The sequence below is a fragment of the Anguilla anguilla genome, chromosome 15 (genome assembly GCF_013347855.1).
Source record: "Anguilla anguilla isolate fAngAng1 chromosome 15, fAngAng1.pri, whole genome shotgun sequence".
NCBI lineage: Eukaryota > Metazoa > Chordata > Actinopteri > Anguilliformes > Anguillidae > Anguilla > Anguilla anguilla.
In genome coordinates, this window is record NC_049215.1 from 18,073,062 (window position 1) to 18,090,372 (window position 17,311).

General features: G+C 42.4%; 1 protein-coding gene across 10 annotated transcripts in view; it reads right to left on the bottom strand.

Moving 5' to 3' along the window:
• Nucleotides 1-885: 885 nt before the first annotated feature.
• LOC118214445 (nebulin-like) overlaps nt 886-17,311 on the bottom strand; it is a 74,872-nt gene continuing 58,446 nt past the window's right edge. For 9 of the 10 annotated variants that reach the window (XM_035394404.1, XM_035394402.1, XM_035394397.1 and 6 more), the window contains 15 exons: nt 15,182-15,295; nt 14,713-14,817; nt 13,447-13,551; nt 11,227-11,340; nt 10,617-10,721; nt 9,694-9,798; nt 8,899-8,991; nt 6,827-6,919; nt 5,452-5,544; nt 4,966-5,073; nt 4,405-4,591; nt 3,946-4,038; nt 3,647-3,784; nt 3,310-3,413; nt 886-1,869 (listed from right to left, as the gene is read on the bottom strand). In XM_035394404.1, the coding sequence (XP_035250295.1) occupies nt 1,696-1,869; nt 3,310-3,413; nt 3,647-3,784; nt 3,946-4,038; nt 4,405-4,591; nt 4,966-5,073; nt 5,452-5,544; nt 6,827-6,919; nt 8,899-8,991; nt 9,694-9,798; nt 10,617-10,721; nt 11,227-11,340; nt 13,447-13,551; nt 14,713-14,817; nt 15,182-15,295 (1,731 nt within the window). In that variant the 3' untranslated portion in view covers nt 886-1,695. The remainder of the gene's footprint in view (nt 1,870-3,309; nt 3,414-3,646; nt 3,785-3,945; nt 4,039-4,404; nt 4,592-4,965; nt 5,074-5,451; nt 5,545-6,826; nt 6,920-8,898; nt 8,992-9,693; nt 9,799-10,616; nt 10,722-11,226; nt 11,341-13,446; nt 13,552-14,712; nt 14,818-15,181; nt 15,296-17,311) is intronic. The other variant, XM_035394396.1, reaches the window with a different exon arrangement.

The window sequence follows — 17,311 nt, forward strand, 5'->3', positions numbered from 1 at the left end:
GCTGGTTTACGCCTATAATTGACCATAATAATTCTTAGGATACTTGCAGTCTACCGCTGTACCTGGTGCAAATGTCAGATTGAGCTCATTAAATAGGCTAATTTAGACCAGAAGTTGGCACAAAATCCTGAAACGGATCAGGACTTGTTGTGGGAACTTTCAAAGAAGTCGCAGAGCTTGGTAAAGCTAAATGGATGATCGACTAAAATTATTCTCGAAAGAGAGAAAGCATACGTTAGCAACAGGGAACGTGCTGTGTTTAAGATGATGCAAGTAGTTCCAGTACTCCCCTATTACAAGAACACTGCATGTTTGTGTGGAACCCCGCTTAAATGACTGAACCGCATTATCAGCCGTGTCTTTGTATAATCAGCCTGGGTAACTACTCAAAGTCTGTGCTTTTGTTGCTGTTGACATACGCAGGGATTTTGGTTGCTTTGAATAAGGTTAAATGGTGAAATGTTATGATGTATTTAACTAAGTAGGTAGCTACACTCCACTGTGACTAACGTAGCAGCTACTTGGACAATCCTTAGCTGATAAAGAGGTTAAGCCTAACTAGATATCTTGAACTTTACATGGATATCAGCTATGTATTTTTTACTGTATGGGTGTTCTGTCGCGTAGTTAGACAACACAGACAGGCTGCCCTGGCAGGGAGGAGGTGGGAGTGCAACAGTGAACCAGACCAGGAAAAAGGTAACACTGCACAGGGTCTGGTCCACTGCACGCTGCCTCTCCTGCCTGCAAGGGCATCTGAAACAGCCTAAAATAAAACCTAGGGGAACCGCTGACACGGTTCAACCCTCCAGCAATGGAATCACCCATATCAGATTTTTACATGAACACAAGTGTTAGTACAAAATTGACAAGGAGAGCCAGCAGTGATAGATCAGACATGGGAGATCAAGTGCTGCGGCAACTCAGTGTGCTTTATTAGCTACTGCTTCTGGTTACATGGCTTCCTTCTACCCCCCAGGCCCAAACACACATGCACTAGTGACCAGCATTCAGCAATGGAGGGAAGAGGCTCCTCTTAACTTTTCTGCCCTGGTTTGACTTCTCAAGATCTGCCAGCTCTTTGTCTTCTTTTCACATTTTCAGTTTTCATTTTCAGTGCTATGTTTCATTTTTGTTTCAGAGTTTTGTTTGATATTGGTTCTATTAGTCCTCCTTTCAAAAGGAAAGCATAGAAAAGTTTGTGTACAGCAGTTGAAACCATCCCTTTGTGTGTGTGTGTAAGTGTTTGAAAACTAAAATTCAGTTTCATTACACCAGTACTGAATGTGGTGCCTGTAAATGGTTTCATATACAAAATTACAGGCCTTTTCTCACTTTCTCGGTTTGGATGTATGTATTCTACAACAGATGGGATATATATATATATATATATATATATATATATATATTAGTTATTCATTAGTGTCCCATCATCTACACGGAGGAAGGAAAACAAACAGGTTAACGAAGTGGCATTTGATAAACATGCCGGAATATTTTACTGCACGGCATCCCTATACTGTCCTGTCACATTACAATGCAGCATGAAACACTACCCATTAAATGAATCTACATAGTCCATCTTAACTAACTACCCAAGATGGTTTATAAGTGGCAAGCTTTTTACTCTGTGGATGTGTGCCATACCCACTCTGGGGGGAGAGGGTGGGGTGGGGAGAGGGGCAGGACTTGTTTTTAGATGGCCTCCACATAATTGGCTGGCAGCATGCCTGTCTTGCCGGTTCGTTGCACAGTGCCGTACATCCAGCCCTCATCAATGGATTGCACATTCAGAATGACGTCACCATCCTTGAAGGACACCTCATCCTTATCTGCGGCCATGTAGTCATACATGGCGCGGACAGTTTTCTGCAAGAGAGGAAGGAAAGAAATGGTATGAGAGACAGAGATAGGATGAGAAAGGAGACAGATGGGATTGGAGATAAAGAGATGGACGGCAGGAAACTTGGGATAAGAGTGGAGAAAAGGATGAGTGGATGAAAGAGGTGAGAGTCCATGGAGGGTGGGGTGGAGAAGCTTTTTCATTTTGATGAGAGAGCTGGCCACTGCGTTCCTGGTGGGATTTGTCATGGAGTCAGAGCTCCTGAGGTTCTCAGAAGCCAAGCCTGACAGAGCTGTCAATTCTGTCTCGGTCACAAGTGTAGCTAAGATGGGATGAATAGCCTGTTCTCATTAAACATTTTTTTCTTAAAAACTTTTGTTCTTAAAAAAACACAGTAAACAGGCCTGAAATAAAGTGTTGGGAGATGGTACAAAAGAGAAGGAAATTATTTCCAAACGTCTGCAAAACAAAGCTAGCCTGTCTTGTGCTGTTTGGAGCCCTCGTTCCTCTTGCCGTTCCATGTTGAGCAATAAATCTGCAGTTGATCAGTGGAAGTTTTTTGCCCAGAAAAAAGACAATGACGCTTTGGTCAAAAAGAGCCAATTCCCCGCTGTGACCTTTGACACAGGTTTGGCGATGCATCACCCCTGCGATGAGTGTGGGCCAATGTGGTCCCTTTCCTATAGGGCCTAGGGTGTAAATCTCACTTGCAGCAGTCTGTGAGCTGAGGTTTGGGTTCTACAGGATGGCTGTTTTAGGCTCCACAATTTGCTCTCCATTACTGGATGTAAAAAAGTCAAATCACTTACTCTGTTTTGAGAAAGTGACACCTCAGAGATGAAGAGGCTTTCTCCCACAACAAGTATTTTATTGCTGTGTGTTTTTGGACATGTGTTGGAAGGTAAAGGACCATGTAGGCTCTATACTCACCCTGTTGCCTGTTCCCACCAACAACTGATCTATGGCCAATTGTACAAAAGCCTAGTTTCAGGTTGGAGTAAAATGTCTTATAATAATAATAGGCCATGCAGCCCATTTAGACTTTCCTTTAGTTCCTACCGCCTAGAATCAGGCTGTCCAGTCACATATGAAAAGGGCAGGTGGGTGCAGGTTTTTGTTTTAGCTCAGCATGAAGACACCCAAATATATACATACAACAATCTAATTACTGTCGTAGTGGTGGGATAAAACAATAAAACCTGTACCCACATCTACCCTTTTCAAATAAGACTGGACACCCATAAAATCACCTTAATTCATCTCTGTGTGAGAGGCTGTGCAGGAGGCTGTGCTATTTATGTGACTGCAGGGGAGTGAGTAGATGGCTGTGTAAGACGTTGTGTAGGAGACAGGAGTGTGAGTAGGACACAGTGCAAGAGATTGTATGCAGCAGATTATGCAGGAGACTGTGTAAGAGATTGTATGCAGCAGATTATGCAGGAGACTGTGTAAGAGACTGTGCTCACCCCGGTGGTGGAGGGCTGGGAGGGGACGGAGGACACAGCGGTCTGCTGGGTGGCCACAGAGGAGGAGCGCTGCTGCAGCTCCACAGTCTTGGTCTGTGTGTAGCCTTGGGGAGGAGATATACACATCATTACTTCATTGAGCACACAGGTGCTCTGCTTTAGAGCTAAACCTGACATATTTCCCTTTCCTTGTAAAATTTGTTTTCAGGTAAATGAACAGTCTAATTCGTTAAACTTCTCCAGAGGTATGTTATTGGTTTCTTACCTCCCTATGTTAAGCTTCTCCATGTTCTGGAGTTGGTGTTATTGCTCATTTACAGGTGTAGGTATAGCTTACCTGTGGAGGAGACGCCGAAGCCCTCACTGTAAAGGGACAGGCGATGGTCCAGATTCTCAGAGAGTTCTGACTTCTCGTCCCCAGCGCTCATGGCACTGGTGGAGCGGGAGTGCTCCTTGCTGCGGCGCTGCACCTGGACTGTAGGACACAGTCACCCAATCAGCACGGTCATATGACCACGCGATCAGTTCAGTCACATGGTCATGCTGTCAGACAGTCACACACTGTCTACAGCTGCAGGGCCCACACTGCTGGGCAGTTAACAGTCCCCCTGGTGGTCATCAGAGCCGTGCTCCTACCTGACATCATGTGCAGACTCCTGGACTGGATGTTGTCCTCAGCAGGGTCGTAGTCAAAGACAGAGCCAGGGTTAGTGCGCCACACACGCAGGTCTGTGAGGGAGGAGAGGAGACGTTGCTTATCTTCCTTGCCACAGGAAGGCAGAAGAGTTACAGATCTCTACTACAGGAAGGGGGAGGAATTACTAAGCTCTGCTGTAGGAAAGGAGAGGAGTTGCTGACCTCTACTACAGGAAGGGGGGGGGGGGGAGATATTGAACTCAGACCAGCTATCAGCCCAGTCCTACTGGTGTCACGGTGTGTGGGCAAACTGAGTGGATGGCATCAGGACTACTGCAATCAGGGTGTGTGAGCTGATTGGATACCAGCCCGGTCACACTGGGATCAGGGCATGTGGGTGAACTGTTTGGATGATATTAGTTTGGTACTGCTGCGGTCGGGGTGTGTGGATGAGCTGACCTGTGGTGGTCTCCTGGTCGTGCTCTATGGTCCTTCTCCTCTCCATCTCTACCACACGCCTCTGGATGCCGCGGTAGTTGATGTCGCTGAAGTCCTGTGTGTTCTTCTTAACGCGCTCAGTCACAAGATCAGACACCACTGGGGTGAAGCTGCCTTTGGTCTTTTCAAATTCCTGGTGGTACTTCACCTGCCGGACAGACCCAGAACCAAGAGTCTTAGATTTTGACGCAAAACCAACAAAATTAAGCTGCTAAACTGTGTTGGTGACGGAAATTATTTGAATTTGTATGTCAAAGTTAAGGGAAAATGCAGGCCTCTGGTCAGCCAACGTGTTAACAATATACCTCAAACATATCCAATATACCTGCTAACTGTCTCTGGAAATAAAGCATGGGAAATAAGTGTTCACTGTATACTTTGTGTTCCCATAGAGCCCATAGAACCGATTATGCTTCATGGACACTAACCAAATACACCTACCCTCCCCTCTCCACCCTCCCCTCTCGTTCCTCACTATACCCCCCCTATTTAAACAGTAGGGTGTAGAGACTCAAGGCTTACTCCAGAGATTATGCGCTGGGAATCCTTCACACGCCTCATCTCGGGCGTATCCAGGACAAAGGAAGCCTTCCCCTGGACTTGCTTACGGAAGCTGTCTGAATACAGCACCTGTCGGGCGGGGTGGGGGAGGGGGGGGGGACGACGACGCAGAATATGCATGGTGAGGGAAGACATGGCTGCGTGGCAATTGCCAAGATAAGCCACATGGAGAAGAAGCCAAAATGATGGTGCAACACAGACGTATGCCTCAGCAGAGGATGGACTGTATTAGTGCCTCAGAGGGATGAATTAGGGGGATGGTTCACTCAGGAAGGGAAGAACAGAAGGATACAGGGACTGAGTTAGTGGTGATGTACACTTGACACCAAAGCCGGTGGAATTAAAGCAGAAGACAGCAGAAGACTTTAATCATTAAAGCAACTCTAATAATCCACCAGAAGAGGGAGTTAGACAAGTTATGCGCACAAAGACAATTCAGTGGTATACCGAGCTAATGTTCTCCTGGGTCCGCTTGACCCTCTCCATCTCTGGAGTGAACACCACGGGGGTGCCCTTGGCAGAAGCGTCCTTATACAACACCTATGGGACAGAAGGAGAACACCCCCCAGAGGCCGTGAGAAACTATGGGGGGCAGTCCACACCCACACAGATGCTCTGCACATCCAGGCTTCTTCTGCATAACCAAGATGAGCGTTCCAAAGCAGTGCACCCAGCCACAGCACCTACACCTGAACACCTGTGATATACGATCAATGGAACTGAAATGCACTTGAGAGGTGGATCAAAAAGCATCAATTTGATATTAAAAACACAATGGAAAAATACTTTTTAATGCTAAAGGATTGGGTTTTGTCAATCATTGGGATGTGAGGACTGCACAGTCGAGATTCCATTAATGCTTCCTATTTTCAATGACATAGATAGAATTTTACGTATTTCCTCAGTTTACATTTCAAAGAAAACCAGATTTAAATTTATTATGGGATTATGTAGGCAGATACTGACTATGAAGGTACATCTGGAGAGGGTGCTTCCAAGAGGTGAAAGGAAGAGCACAGGATGGAAAAGGGTAATACTATGGAGTGTAGTGCTAATGGCTGGGACAGTAAAAATATACAACTGTGCAAAAAAACAAAAGCAGGAATTTTGAGCAGGAACACTGACACACTGCCACATAATACAGAAACAGAGATGTGCTAAGAAGACATTTCCACCAGAATATTTAGTGTGAATTCTCATTGCTCTTCACACCACACTACCATGGGTCAACAGCAATAATAAAAAAAATTCCTTGCAGAAGTTTTTGTGTTTTTGACATTGATACCTAAACACCACTATACTACTAATTTATTTTTAATAAAAGGAGCTACAGACCACAAAGTGTTCTACATTACAAAAAGTTAAAAAAAAAAAAGTCATATTGTTGAAAAATGATGTGATTAGAAAAAAGAACATAAAAAAGTAAAAATATATACATTCAGTGAGGGTTGGTGGATATGTTTCTTGTATATAACTCACCTTTTGTTAGGATAAATTCCAACATTTATGATGATGATAAACTATAGTATTATTTGCCAGACAGTCAAAATTTATATTTAATGTGTTTCTTCTTTTTTTTTCTTCATGACTTCACGTTACATTGTTTACTACAAACATCACAAACATTAATAATGACACTAATTACTCCAACTAAAGCGGTACAGGGACATGAGTTAGTGATGATGAACACCTCACATCACAGCCGGTTGTATTAAATACAGCACATAAATATAACAGATTTTAATCGTTAATACAGCCCTAATAAACCACCAGAAGAGGGAGTTAGACAGGTTATTTGTGTAGGCACACTTAAGTGGTATACCGAGCTAATGTGCCTCTGGATGCGCTTGACCCTCTCCATCTCTGGAGTGAACACCACAGAGGTGCCCCTGGCAGAAGCGTCCTTATAAAACACCTATGGGACAGAAGGAGAACACCCCCAGAGGCTGTGAGAAACTATGGGGGGTGGGGGGCGGGGTGCACACACATGGTCCGCACATCCAGGCTTCTTTTGCATAATTAGGATGTTTGAGCGTTCCAATGCAGTGCACCCTGCCACAGCACCTACATCTGAACATCTGTGTTATAACATCAATGAAACTAAAATACAACGGAAAGCATACAAGATGGAGATAAAAAAACACATAGATTTTTTGTAAAAAAAAAAAACACAAAATGGGGAAAAAATTGCTAAAGGGCAGTAGCTTTGCATTGACAGAACTGCCGGACAAGCCAGGCCAGCAAAAAAAAACAAAAAACATAAATGATATGCGACTGAGCATGCAGACTCGCATTGTCAAGAGCGACAAGCCAATGTCGCTAATGAGTAGTTGTCTAGTTATCGTATCGTTACACCCACTGTTCTATATTGATCACAGTTATGACCAGAAGAGGCTCTGGTGGGACCAAAACATGAAGAAAACCTAGCATATAACAAATGGCCTATGAGACTGTAAAATAATCCAAAGCAAGGTAAATTAAGACCCTGCATGTACCAATTGTACACGACTTGCAGTAAAAGCATATAATAGAAGGTAAATGTTGGCGAAGTAGCTAGGTAACTAATTTCACTGCCAGATTACTCAATTTATGAATCTCATCTAACAAACCAATTTTTTGGGCAAGTAAAACAACATCCCATTGCGCTGGCCAAGAAAGCAGAAAACCGTTGTCGGGACCATGGAAAGAGCACTAACACTGTCGCGGGCATTGACATTTGTTATTAAAGACGAATTTCACTGGTGAAAAGCCAAGTTCAACTTGGCTTCCCTTGAGGTTTTTTCAGGCAGGTTGACCATTATAGTCGAGCTTCACACAGCTCTAGTTATCTCTGATTGGTTATATATCTTTTCTTTTTTTTTTTAATCAAGGGATGCCAAATGCTCCTGGCTTCCACTGCAAGAACAGGAAAGCAGTACTCTCTATGGACAGACGGCAACATGTACTGAGAAGGAGGGGTCTGTTTCGCAGCTATCACTAGTGAATCTGAAGGAGCATTCACAAGCCAAAAAAACAAAACAAAGTAAACGCTCAAATGGAGATAAGAACAAACATATTCTCTTTAAAAAGTTTTTTTTTTCCTCTCTCTCGGCAAATTTTGGAAGAAGCTAGCCTCTTTTGGCTTCTATGAGACTACTGTTGCCTGCGGGGACATTAAAAAAATATACTATCGTACAAAATAGGACCAGGGATACTGAAACACTGCAACATAATTCAGACACAGATTTGCCAAAAACACATTCCCACCAGAACATTTAGCGCAAATTACCATTGACCTTCCACCATGCTACCATGGATCAACAGCAATGATGAAAAATTTCTTGCAGGAGTTTTTGTGTTTTTGACATTTGTATCTAAACACCACTGAACTACTAATTTATTATAAATAACAGAGACTACAGACCGCAAAGTTGCTGAAAAATGATGTGGTTAGACAAAATAGCACAAAAAGTAAAAATATAGAGAGGGTTGGTGGATATGTTACCTGTATATAACTCACCTTTTGTAAAGGTAAATTCCAAAATTTATGATGATGATAAACCATATCATTTGCCAGACAGTTAAAATTTATATGAAAAAAAAAGTTTTTCTTTTTTTTGTGACTTTACATTATTTACCACTAATAACATGAATGCTATTAATAACGCACTAATCAATCCAACTGGCAGTTGGAAACACAAATAAAGTGCTTCAGAGAGAAGAACTGAGGGGATGTCTCACCCAGGAAGGGAAGAACAAAGAAGGGGTACAGGGAGTTAGTGATGATATACAGTCCACATCACAGCCGGTGGTATTACATACAGCAGAAGATTTTAATTGTTAATACAGCCCTAATAAACCACCAGAAGAGGGAGTTAGACAGGTTATTTGTGTAGGCACACTTAAGTGGTATACCGAGCTAATGTGTTCCTGGATGCGCTTGACCCTCTCCATCTCTGGAGTGAACACCACAGGGGTGCCCCTGGCAGAAACGTCCTTATAAAACACCTATGGGACAGAAGGAGAACACCCCCAGAGGCTGTGAGAAACTATGGGGGGTGGGGGGGCAGGGTGCACACACACAGTTTGCATATCTAGGCTTCTTCTACATAATTAGGATGTTTGAGTGTTCCAAAAAAGTGCACCCTGCCCGGCACCTACATCTAAACATCTGTGTTATACTGTAACATCAATGAAACTGAAATACATAAGAAAACAATCAAGCGGGGGATTAAAAAGTGTTGATTTGTTAAAAAAACAATGGGGAAAATGTTTTTTTTTTAATGGTAAAGGGTTGGGTTTGGTCAATCGTTGGGATGTGAGGACTGCACAGTCGAGATTCCACTAATGGTCCCTGTTTTCCGTCACATATAATTTTATTTATTTCCTCAGTTTACGCTTCAAAGAAAAATATATGCATTATGGGAACTATGGGATAGATAGGCAGAATCTGACTGTGAAGGTACATCTGGAGAAGGTGCTTCTATGGCGTGAAAAGGAGGGCACAGGATGGAAAAGGATAACACTGCAGTGTAGTGCTGGCTGCTGGAACAGTAAAAATATATAATAAAGAGAAGATTTCTCTGAAGTGTATAGTAATGTAAAAAGTGCACACCAAAAGAGAACCAGGCCTATGGTTCCGCCCTGCATCTCCCAAAAACAGGACTGCACAGATGGTTGCACCCCATTTCTCCCTTTCCTGGCACTTACAGTGCTGAAGTTCCTCTGGTTCTCACGGACCCTCAGCATCTCTGGAGTATCCAGAACTGGAACATAGTGGGACATGGTCTTCTCAGCCTCCTCCTTGTACTTTTTCTGTGAGTCACAGAAACAGACTCTGCGTCAAACAAAGGCCTAATCCAGACCAGATTTAGACCACAGCAGTGGTTCCCAACCCTGCTCCTAGAGATCAACTATCCAATTGCTTTCTCATCTGGCACACCTGATTCTACTAATTAGCAGCTCAATAAGATCTATAACTGTTGAATGAGGTGTGCTTTCTTAGGGCTGGAGTGAAAATCTACAGGAGGGTAGATCTCCAGGGTTGGGAACAGGGATGGGAGTCATTGAACCACGGGGTCTATTTGTTTGGGCCATTCTATGAGTTTTTTTTTGTTAGCTTATTTTCAGTTTTATTATTTTAGACCTTGAGTTATTGATATTTTATTTTGGAGGTAGATGTTTATGGTTCAACCATATTTAGCCTGCTACCCTGTGGAGTTACAGTACGTTTGTGTCTTTATTGTGCAAGCAAACCACACTGAAATAAAAATATTTTATTGAAAGCAAAAATATACCTCAAAAGTTTTGAGACAAATATTAGATAGCAAAAAATATGAATTTCAAACAAAAAATATTTAAACTATTTTCATTTGCAGAGGTATAGGTGATGTGTCTCTATTGGCCAGTCCTCTTTGAACTGGCAGTTTGGCTACACCAACTGGCCGTTCCTACGTGTGTTTGTAAAAGACAAAAGTTGTTCTTCACTGATCATAAGTTAACATAAATACTGTGTAAACCATAGATGTAAACTCTGCAGTTACTTTGGAAAAGGAGAGTGAATGTTTTTAAAGCATACTTGTGCTACGTGTAGGAAATGCGCCCCTTTCTGCCATGACCTCTGACCCCCTCACCTGGCTGACGATTTTCTTCATCTGCTGGGCGTGGATGATATCCGGGGTGTCGATGACGGAGGTGTAGCTTGCACGTTCCTGCACAGCCGTCTGCTTGTACTTTGTCTAGGGAACAGAGACCGGGGTTCAGGAACAGGACACCATTGCAGTCTAACTATTTACATCAAAAAATGTAATACATATTTTATGCATAATGTGCCCTGTTGTGTATTTTCATTTTGCTCATTACGGTGTGCTATTGTGCCCACGTACCAAGGACTGCTCCTTTTTGGGGAGGACACCCAAATTCAAATACTTTTTCACAAGAAACCTTTTCCTGGAAGGCTTGACTCCTTCTAAGAAAGTAATTACGAGGGGCTTGGTGGAGAAAAATAACCTTTTAAAAATATAGGTTTGTACTATTTTTCTGATTTTGGTTTGGAGATGTTTGTGGAGTATTAACAGTTGCGCAGGACCAGTCATGCATGCTATGCCAGGCCTTTTCACAGTTTAACAATGTGTAGTTATTCGGTCTTAATTTTAGTGTGCCTTCCTATGTAGTCTATGTAAAACTTGTGGAGAATATTCACAGTGATACACAGGAAGGGTACTGCAGAGGGCAGGCACACACCTGACTGAGGATGTCTGTAGCATTTCTTGCCCTCAGCAAGTCTGGAGTGTCCGTCGCCAAAGCCAACATTCCCTTGCCCTTGATCTCCAGTTCAAGTGCCTTCTTGTACTCTTTCTGCAAAAACCCCACAGACGTTTACACCTGTCTTCTGCACATTCCTCACTATGCTTTATATTTCATACTGCAAATTCATTAAAGAGTACAGTACATCTGGGGAAAAGGATGAAATTTCTGCATTTCAGAAGCTGGTTAAGCATTAATCTGTGACTGAAAATCGAAACCAATGCCATATTATCAGATTTGACAGGTGCTACCATTAAGAATTAGACAAGGGAGACTTCTGTGAACCATTAGGGAGGTTAGAACATGTGACTTGGAGCTGTGGTACTGCAGAGGATCATGGGAGAGAGGAAGTTATAGGCAGGATGATGAGACAGAGCTGGGAAGTTACAGGGGTGAACATTAGTGATGTCATTAATGGAGGTGGCTCAAAAGGGAGCAGCCCTATTGGCTGAAGAAGTGGGGGGAAAGACTAAAGACTAGGAATAAAGAGGAAGATTGCAGCTCCACCTGTGGTATTCCTTCCTTGTATGATGTCCTGTACCTTCAGCGTTGGCTAGTTCTCTTCATTGTTGCCCGGGGTAAATAGACTTATTGTGTTTCCCAAATTATTTTGTTGAGTCAAAGTAGCACCTGACTTGTCTGTTCTTGATAGAAACACATTAAGCATTTAATAGAGTAAAGAAAATGTTTTGCAGATTGATCTGACAATAATACAAAGGTGTCAGCAATACTGAATGAGTCAAAGGATGGCTGGTATTGCCTGCTTATTGCACACATTCTACACAAAATCAACAGTGACAGGATCCAATCAGTCATCAGTCATAGTGAATTGGTTGAAGTGTCGTAGCTGCAATGGTTCTACATACTGTAGATTGTGTCAGTAGCTGCAGTAGGTCTATAGTTACTATGTGGCTGTAGCTGCTGTGTGTCCCTTTCAGTTCTGCTGATTGATCCACTTATCCCTACACTTAACAGCTGTGTGGTTTGGAAAAAGAGGTGTTGAAGAGGCTAGTGGACAGGAAAGAGATGTTGAGGCCAGATAAATCATATCGATGAACGCGTTTTGAAAAGTGGAAGGGTGAATTATTTAGAGAAGTTTCTCAGGAGAGTGAATCATGCATGATGGCTGCACCTAAACAGGGTGAAATGGAGAAACTAACAGCATTCATTGGATTACGGGGATAGTGGCGTTATAGGAAGTGGGAGGTAGAGCAAATCCAGGATACACAGTAGACACCTCACCAGACACTGTGCTGCAGATTCTCATTGTGAGAGAATGCTGTCTTTAACAGGCTCCTCAAAGCCCTGCTTACAAAAGACAGGAACATAAAATCCACCTGAAAAACACGTGGATACCTCAGAATAGTCACCCCATCACCTTAAACGTGTGTAACTGAGGTAAAGCAGCAAGGGCAATTTCTAACTCAGATGTAAAACAACATGGTCTTATACTTGGGTAATGGCACAACTGTTCTGTAAGTCTGAGAAGAAACAGCATAGTTTTTCTGCAAATCTGAGGTAAACCAACACAGACATTCTGTTATTCATGGATAAAATAGTTTGCTCATTCTGTGACTGTGACTTAAAAAGCAGCGTCATTCTGATGTTCTTCCTGGGGCTGAGCGGAGACTGTGGTTTGTGTGAAGGTTGGGCGTTCTGTATGGACTGTATGTGCCTGTGCCGGACACTGTTGGTGAAAGTGATACAGGCGTCATGTGACCAGATGTTTCTTAATGTGTCAAAGAAGATTTTTAATTCACGGGACCATCAGCACAGTACCTTCTTGTTCTGGTATTAGGGAATAATTCACCAAGTTCTCCATCCTGACACCACACTGCGCCAAACACAATGGGAAACGACCCACCCCAGTCTGGCTCGGGGTGCTGCTTTCTTATCATGACAGTAAAAGTGCCCCATCTTGTGAATGCATTGCAGTGGTTCATTGGCACCTTTTCATTCCAGGACAATTGCAAGAGAAAAGAACTCACCGCAAGGCTCTACAGGACAAGGCTTCTAAATTCTATAGAGGTAGGAATCTTATATTAACCTTTTTTCTTATTGGATCCAAGCCTTAGATTAAACAGAGCAAGGGGCTTAGCCTGTTGTAAGGAAGTGTGACAAGTCCTCCCCCTCCCACCCAACCGGAAGCCCTCCTACCTCGCTTTGCATATGCTGGGCCTCCTTGGCCGACACATAGGTGGGTGTCTCAAAGTCCAGCATGGCCTTGCCCCTCTCCTTCACATACCTCTCCTTATACTTCACCTGCAATTACAACAACGTACAAAGCCACACATCACCTCAGGGCAGCCTTCCCAGAATCCCCCAGCCATATCAGCTCTGAATGTGTTCAAGTCTAAGGTTTATACTGAGGTCTTTGACCCAGTCAGTATTAATGGTATTCATACTTCTGCAAACTCAAGGCTGTTCTCTCTTCTAAGATGACTATATCTCTAATTTTGTGCAGCTATAGTTTTTCACTATGACAGTGACTAGACGACACGTCCCAGACCTCTCCTAAATAATATTCAGGCTTTAGTTTCCCCGTGTGTGTATCCAGACCCTTTCCATTTTGAGCTAAAAGGAAAAATGATTCTAAATCAGCACTACTACTCTGAGATGCTTTGTGAATATAGGTCCTGTTCCCCAGGCCTGTATTTAAACGGTGAGAGGTTTGTCACGTTTGTGTTTGTTTTCATGAAATTATTATTCTAGGGGGATCATCTTCCATCTGTAAAAACACATTGTCATTGGCACTTTAAATTGTAAATCTCTATATAAATGTATCCACGTGTAATAATGTGTGTGATGCAAACATTTTTTTTACTGTTTCTTTAAAATGGAGCAGTGCCAAACAACATGTCTAATAAACATTTTCACATGATACTATTTTAAAGGGTAATTAAATTCAAATGAAATTTTACAATGGAATTATGAACAGTCATATGTACTTTCTTGGCCATGTAACAACTGTTCAACAGACTATACCACAAGTAAATCACTATAAAATGGGTGCAATACCCCTGAAAATGAATAATGTCCTCAGATAAGCTCCTTCAATGCCAAATCATACCTATTTTGTCTAATCATCTCCATTCAAAAGTCAATTAGTCAAAGACTAATTTTATCTGTGTCAGCGAAACTGGCCCTATAAATATTAAAGATTAAATATTATAGCAAGTGAATCGTTCTTTGACATGACATTGTCGAATGACAGCCAAATATATCCATGTAAGAATGAGATAAAATAGATGAGAGAATATATTGTGGGCTATTAATCTAATAGGTTGTTGGATATTAATATGTAGTGGAATATTAGTAGAATAGATGGAAGGACATTAATCTAATGGACTGTGGAATATTATTGGGTGTAGGAGAGCTCCAGGGGCTGATGGGAATGGGGATTTGGTTTAACTGGTGGCTTACATCACTAGACAGCTTGCTGGTGCTCAGGTTGTGCTGCATAGACAGGGACTCAGCCATATCCGTTACCGGCTTGTGCATCTTCTTCAGATCACCCTTATATATCACCTGTGAAATAAACACATATCTCAACCTTATATTTCAACTGTGGAGAAACACACATATCTCAACCTTATACTTCAACTGTGAGAAACACACACATCTCAACCTTATACTTCAACTGTGAGAAACACACACATCACCTTTGCACAGCGCCCTGCAGTCATATTGTATATTTAAGACATTTTATTTGAGATCAAAAGATGAATACGAGACAAAAGTACATGTACTTCACCTTTGAGACAAACATTTTACAATTGCAATCACTTACAGTGGCAGACACTCTTATCTACACACACACACACACACACACACACACGCACACGCACACGCACACACACACACCTTAACTCAGGATAGCAGCGACTCTCACCTCACTTGCTAGAACGTTAGCCCCCTTCATGGTCTCATACACCATACTGCTCTTCAGGTCATACTGCGGCCTCTTTCCCTTCATCTCTTTGTCAAACTTCTCCTTGTACTTCAGCTGTAACGGACACACGATCAGTGTTACTCTCATCCACATACAGGCCTACAGGCAGGTCCCGGGGGAACTGCAGTGCTCAATTAGTCCTAGATAACAAAATGCAATTTAGAAATGGGGAAAGAGATTAATTAGAAGGAAATTATACAATATGATAAGTGAGATTCCACCATAACAGACACATGGAGAGACACTACAATACTCTTATATTCACTCTATTCAGCCAGTTGTGGAAAGTCACTTATTGTGGGACAGTTGGGGACTGCAGCTTGCCTTCTAGGGCTAGTACTGTACAGTGACAGTTTTCAAATGTGAGATGATTTACATATATTTTCTCATAAATTTGTATTAATGTATGCACTACAGTACTCCGAAAAAGGCATTCTGAGTCAATACAGACAAAATACAACACGACAACATAAACCTCATATATACAAGATATATATGGGAAAGGGAACAAAAATATCTCCATTCCAGAGTTTCTGTAGAAAAACCAGTGTCAGTGCAGGAATTTGGGTGATGAGAGTGTACAGTATCACATCTGCACCAAGAGGAGTGTTTGAATGGCGTAGGATATCTGCACCAAAAGCAGCTTGTGGACTCCAACAGTCAAATTAAATGAATGCTAATGTGTTATGGGCTTATTGTCCCATTTATATTTTTTTCATTTCTGCTAACATTTTTTTCCCAAATTTATAGACTTTTAAAGATCTTTAAATTACCTTTGATGCAGTAATTCATCAAAAAAATATAACTCTTCAAAAAGAAACAATGCTGCCACCTACTGCTGGAGTGACACAAATGTATTTGATTGAATTTTCTGTACACCGTATAGTTAATAATCTTTCTACCTCTATAAACCAGCTTTATTTCTATCCCTATACTCTGTTCTAACAATAATGTGTAGAAGGAGGATACTTATCCAGGATTAGTGCATGGAGATAGCATCTCATTATACCACAGGCATACCATGGCTTCTATTCAATAATTGGTTTGCTAATCGTTCAGTTAGCCCAATTAACAGCACATTTGCACAGACCTCTTGGTGTAGAGGAGATGGAGGGATGCAATAACACATTCACCATACTTCTCTGCCTGATATAAAATGGACCACACATTGCTGCTTGACCTGAGAAGGACCACACACCTCCCAGACAGGCACCGCTGCCATAACACGTATAACACACACAAAGACCAAAGACAGTGAATGGGTTTGTGTCACATTGATAAACACATTGGCTGTCGGTCACACTGTGAATGAAAGTTGAGGTGCAGTGAATGAAAGGAGGAGAAAACAAGCCAGAAGGAGAGAAGCATGCGGAAAGGAGAAAACGTCCAAGAGCACAATCAGAACTGAAATATAGCAGGGAAAAGAACCTACTATAGGGACAGGGAAAGATATCATCTAAAAAATAAATGACATGAACCAAAAACAAACTAGAAGAAAGAAATCTCCCTGCTTTAACGCAGCAGGGCCTGCCACAAGGACATCCAGAAAATTGGAAATCGGTCAGTGGGAGACAGGAAGATGCAGGGGCAGGACAAGAAGGTGTGGTCCGTTCCCCCGGGTTTCCGGGGGTCCTTACATTACTAGTCAAGGCAGTCACTTTCTTAATGTGGCGCATCTGGGGGGTGTCAATGGAGGCGACTCCGTGGAGGGATGGCTCCCCTCCAACCTACAAATTGCAGTGAGACGAGTGGGGTAAGAGAGGGTGGGGCAAGGGGGGGGGGGTGATTGACAGGACAAGCACTTGGACAGGGCAGGATACAACAAAAGAAGAGCTGGAGACATCAAAGCACTGACATCACTGAACGTCAACACCGGGGGCCGGATACAGTCAGTACTTAACGCACTTAGGGCCTGATTTACTAAGGCCTTTAGCATATGCAAAATCTTTTAGCACAGGCAAAACTAATAACACAACAAATGAATGATGCAAAACAAATATTGGTCATGTTATTGTACTAAATTTACTAAGACCGTACTAAAGGTCTTAGTAAATCGGGCTCTTAAACTTT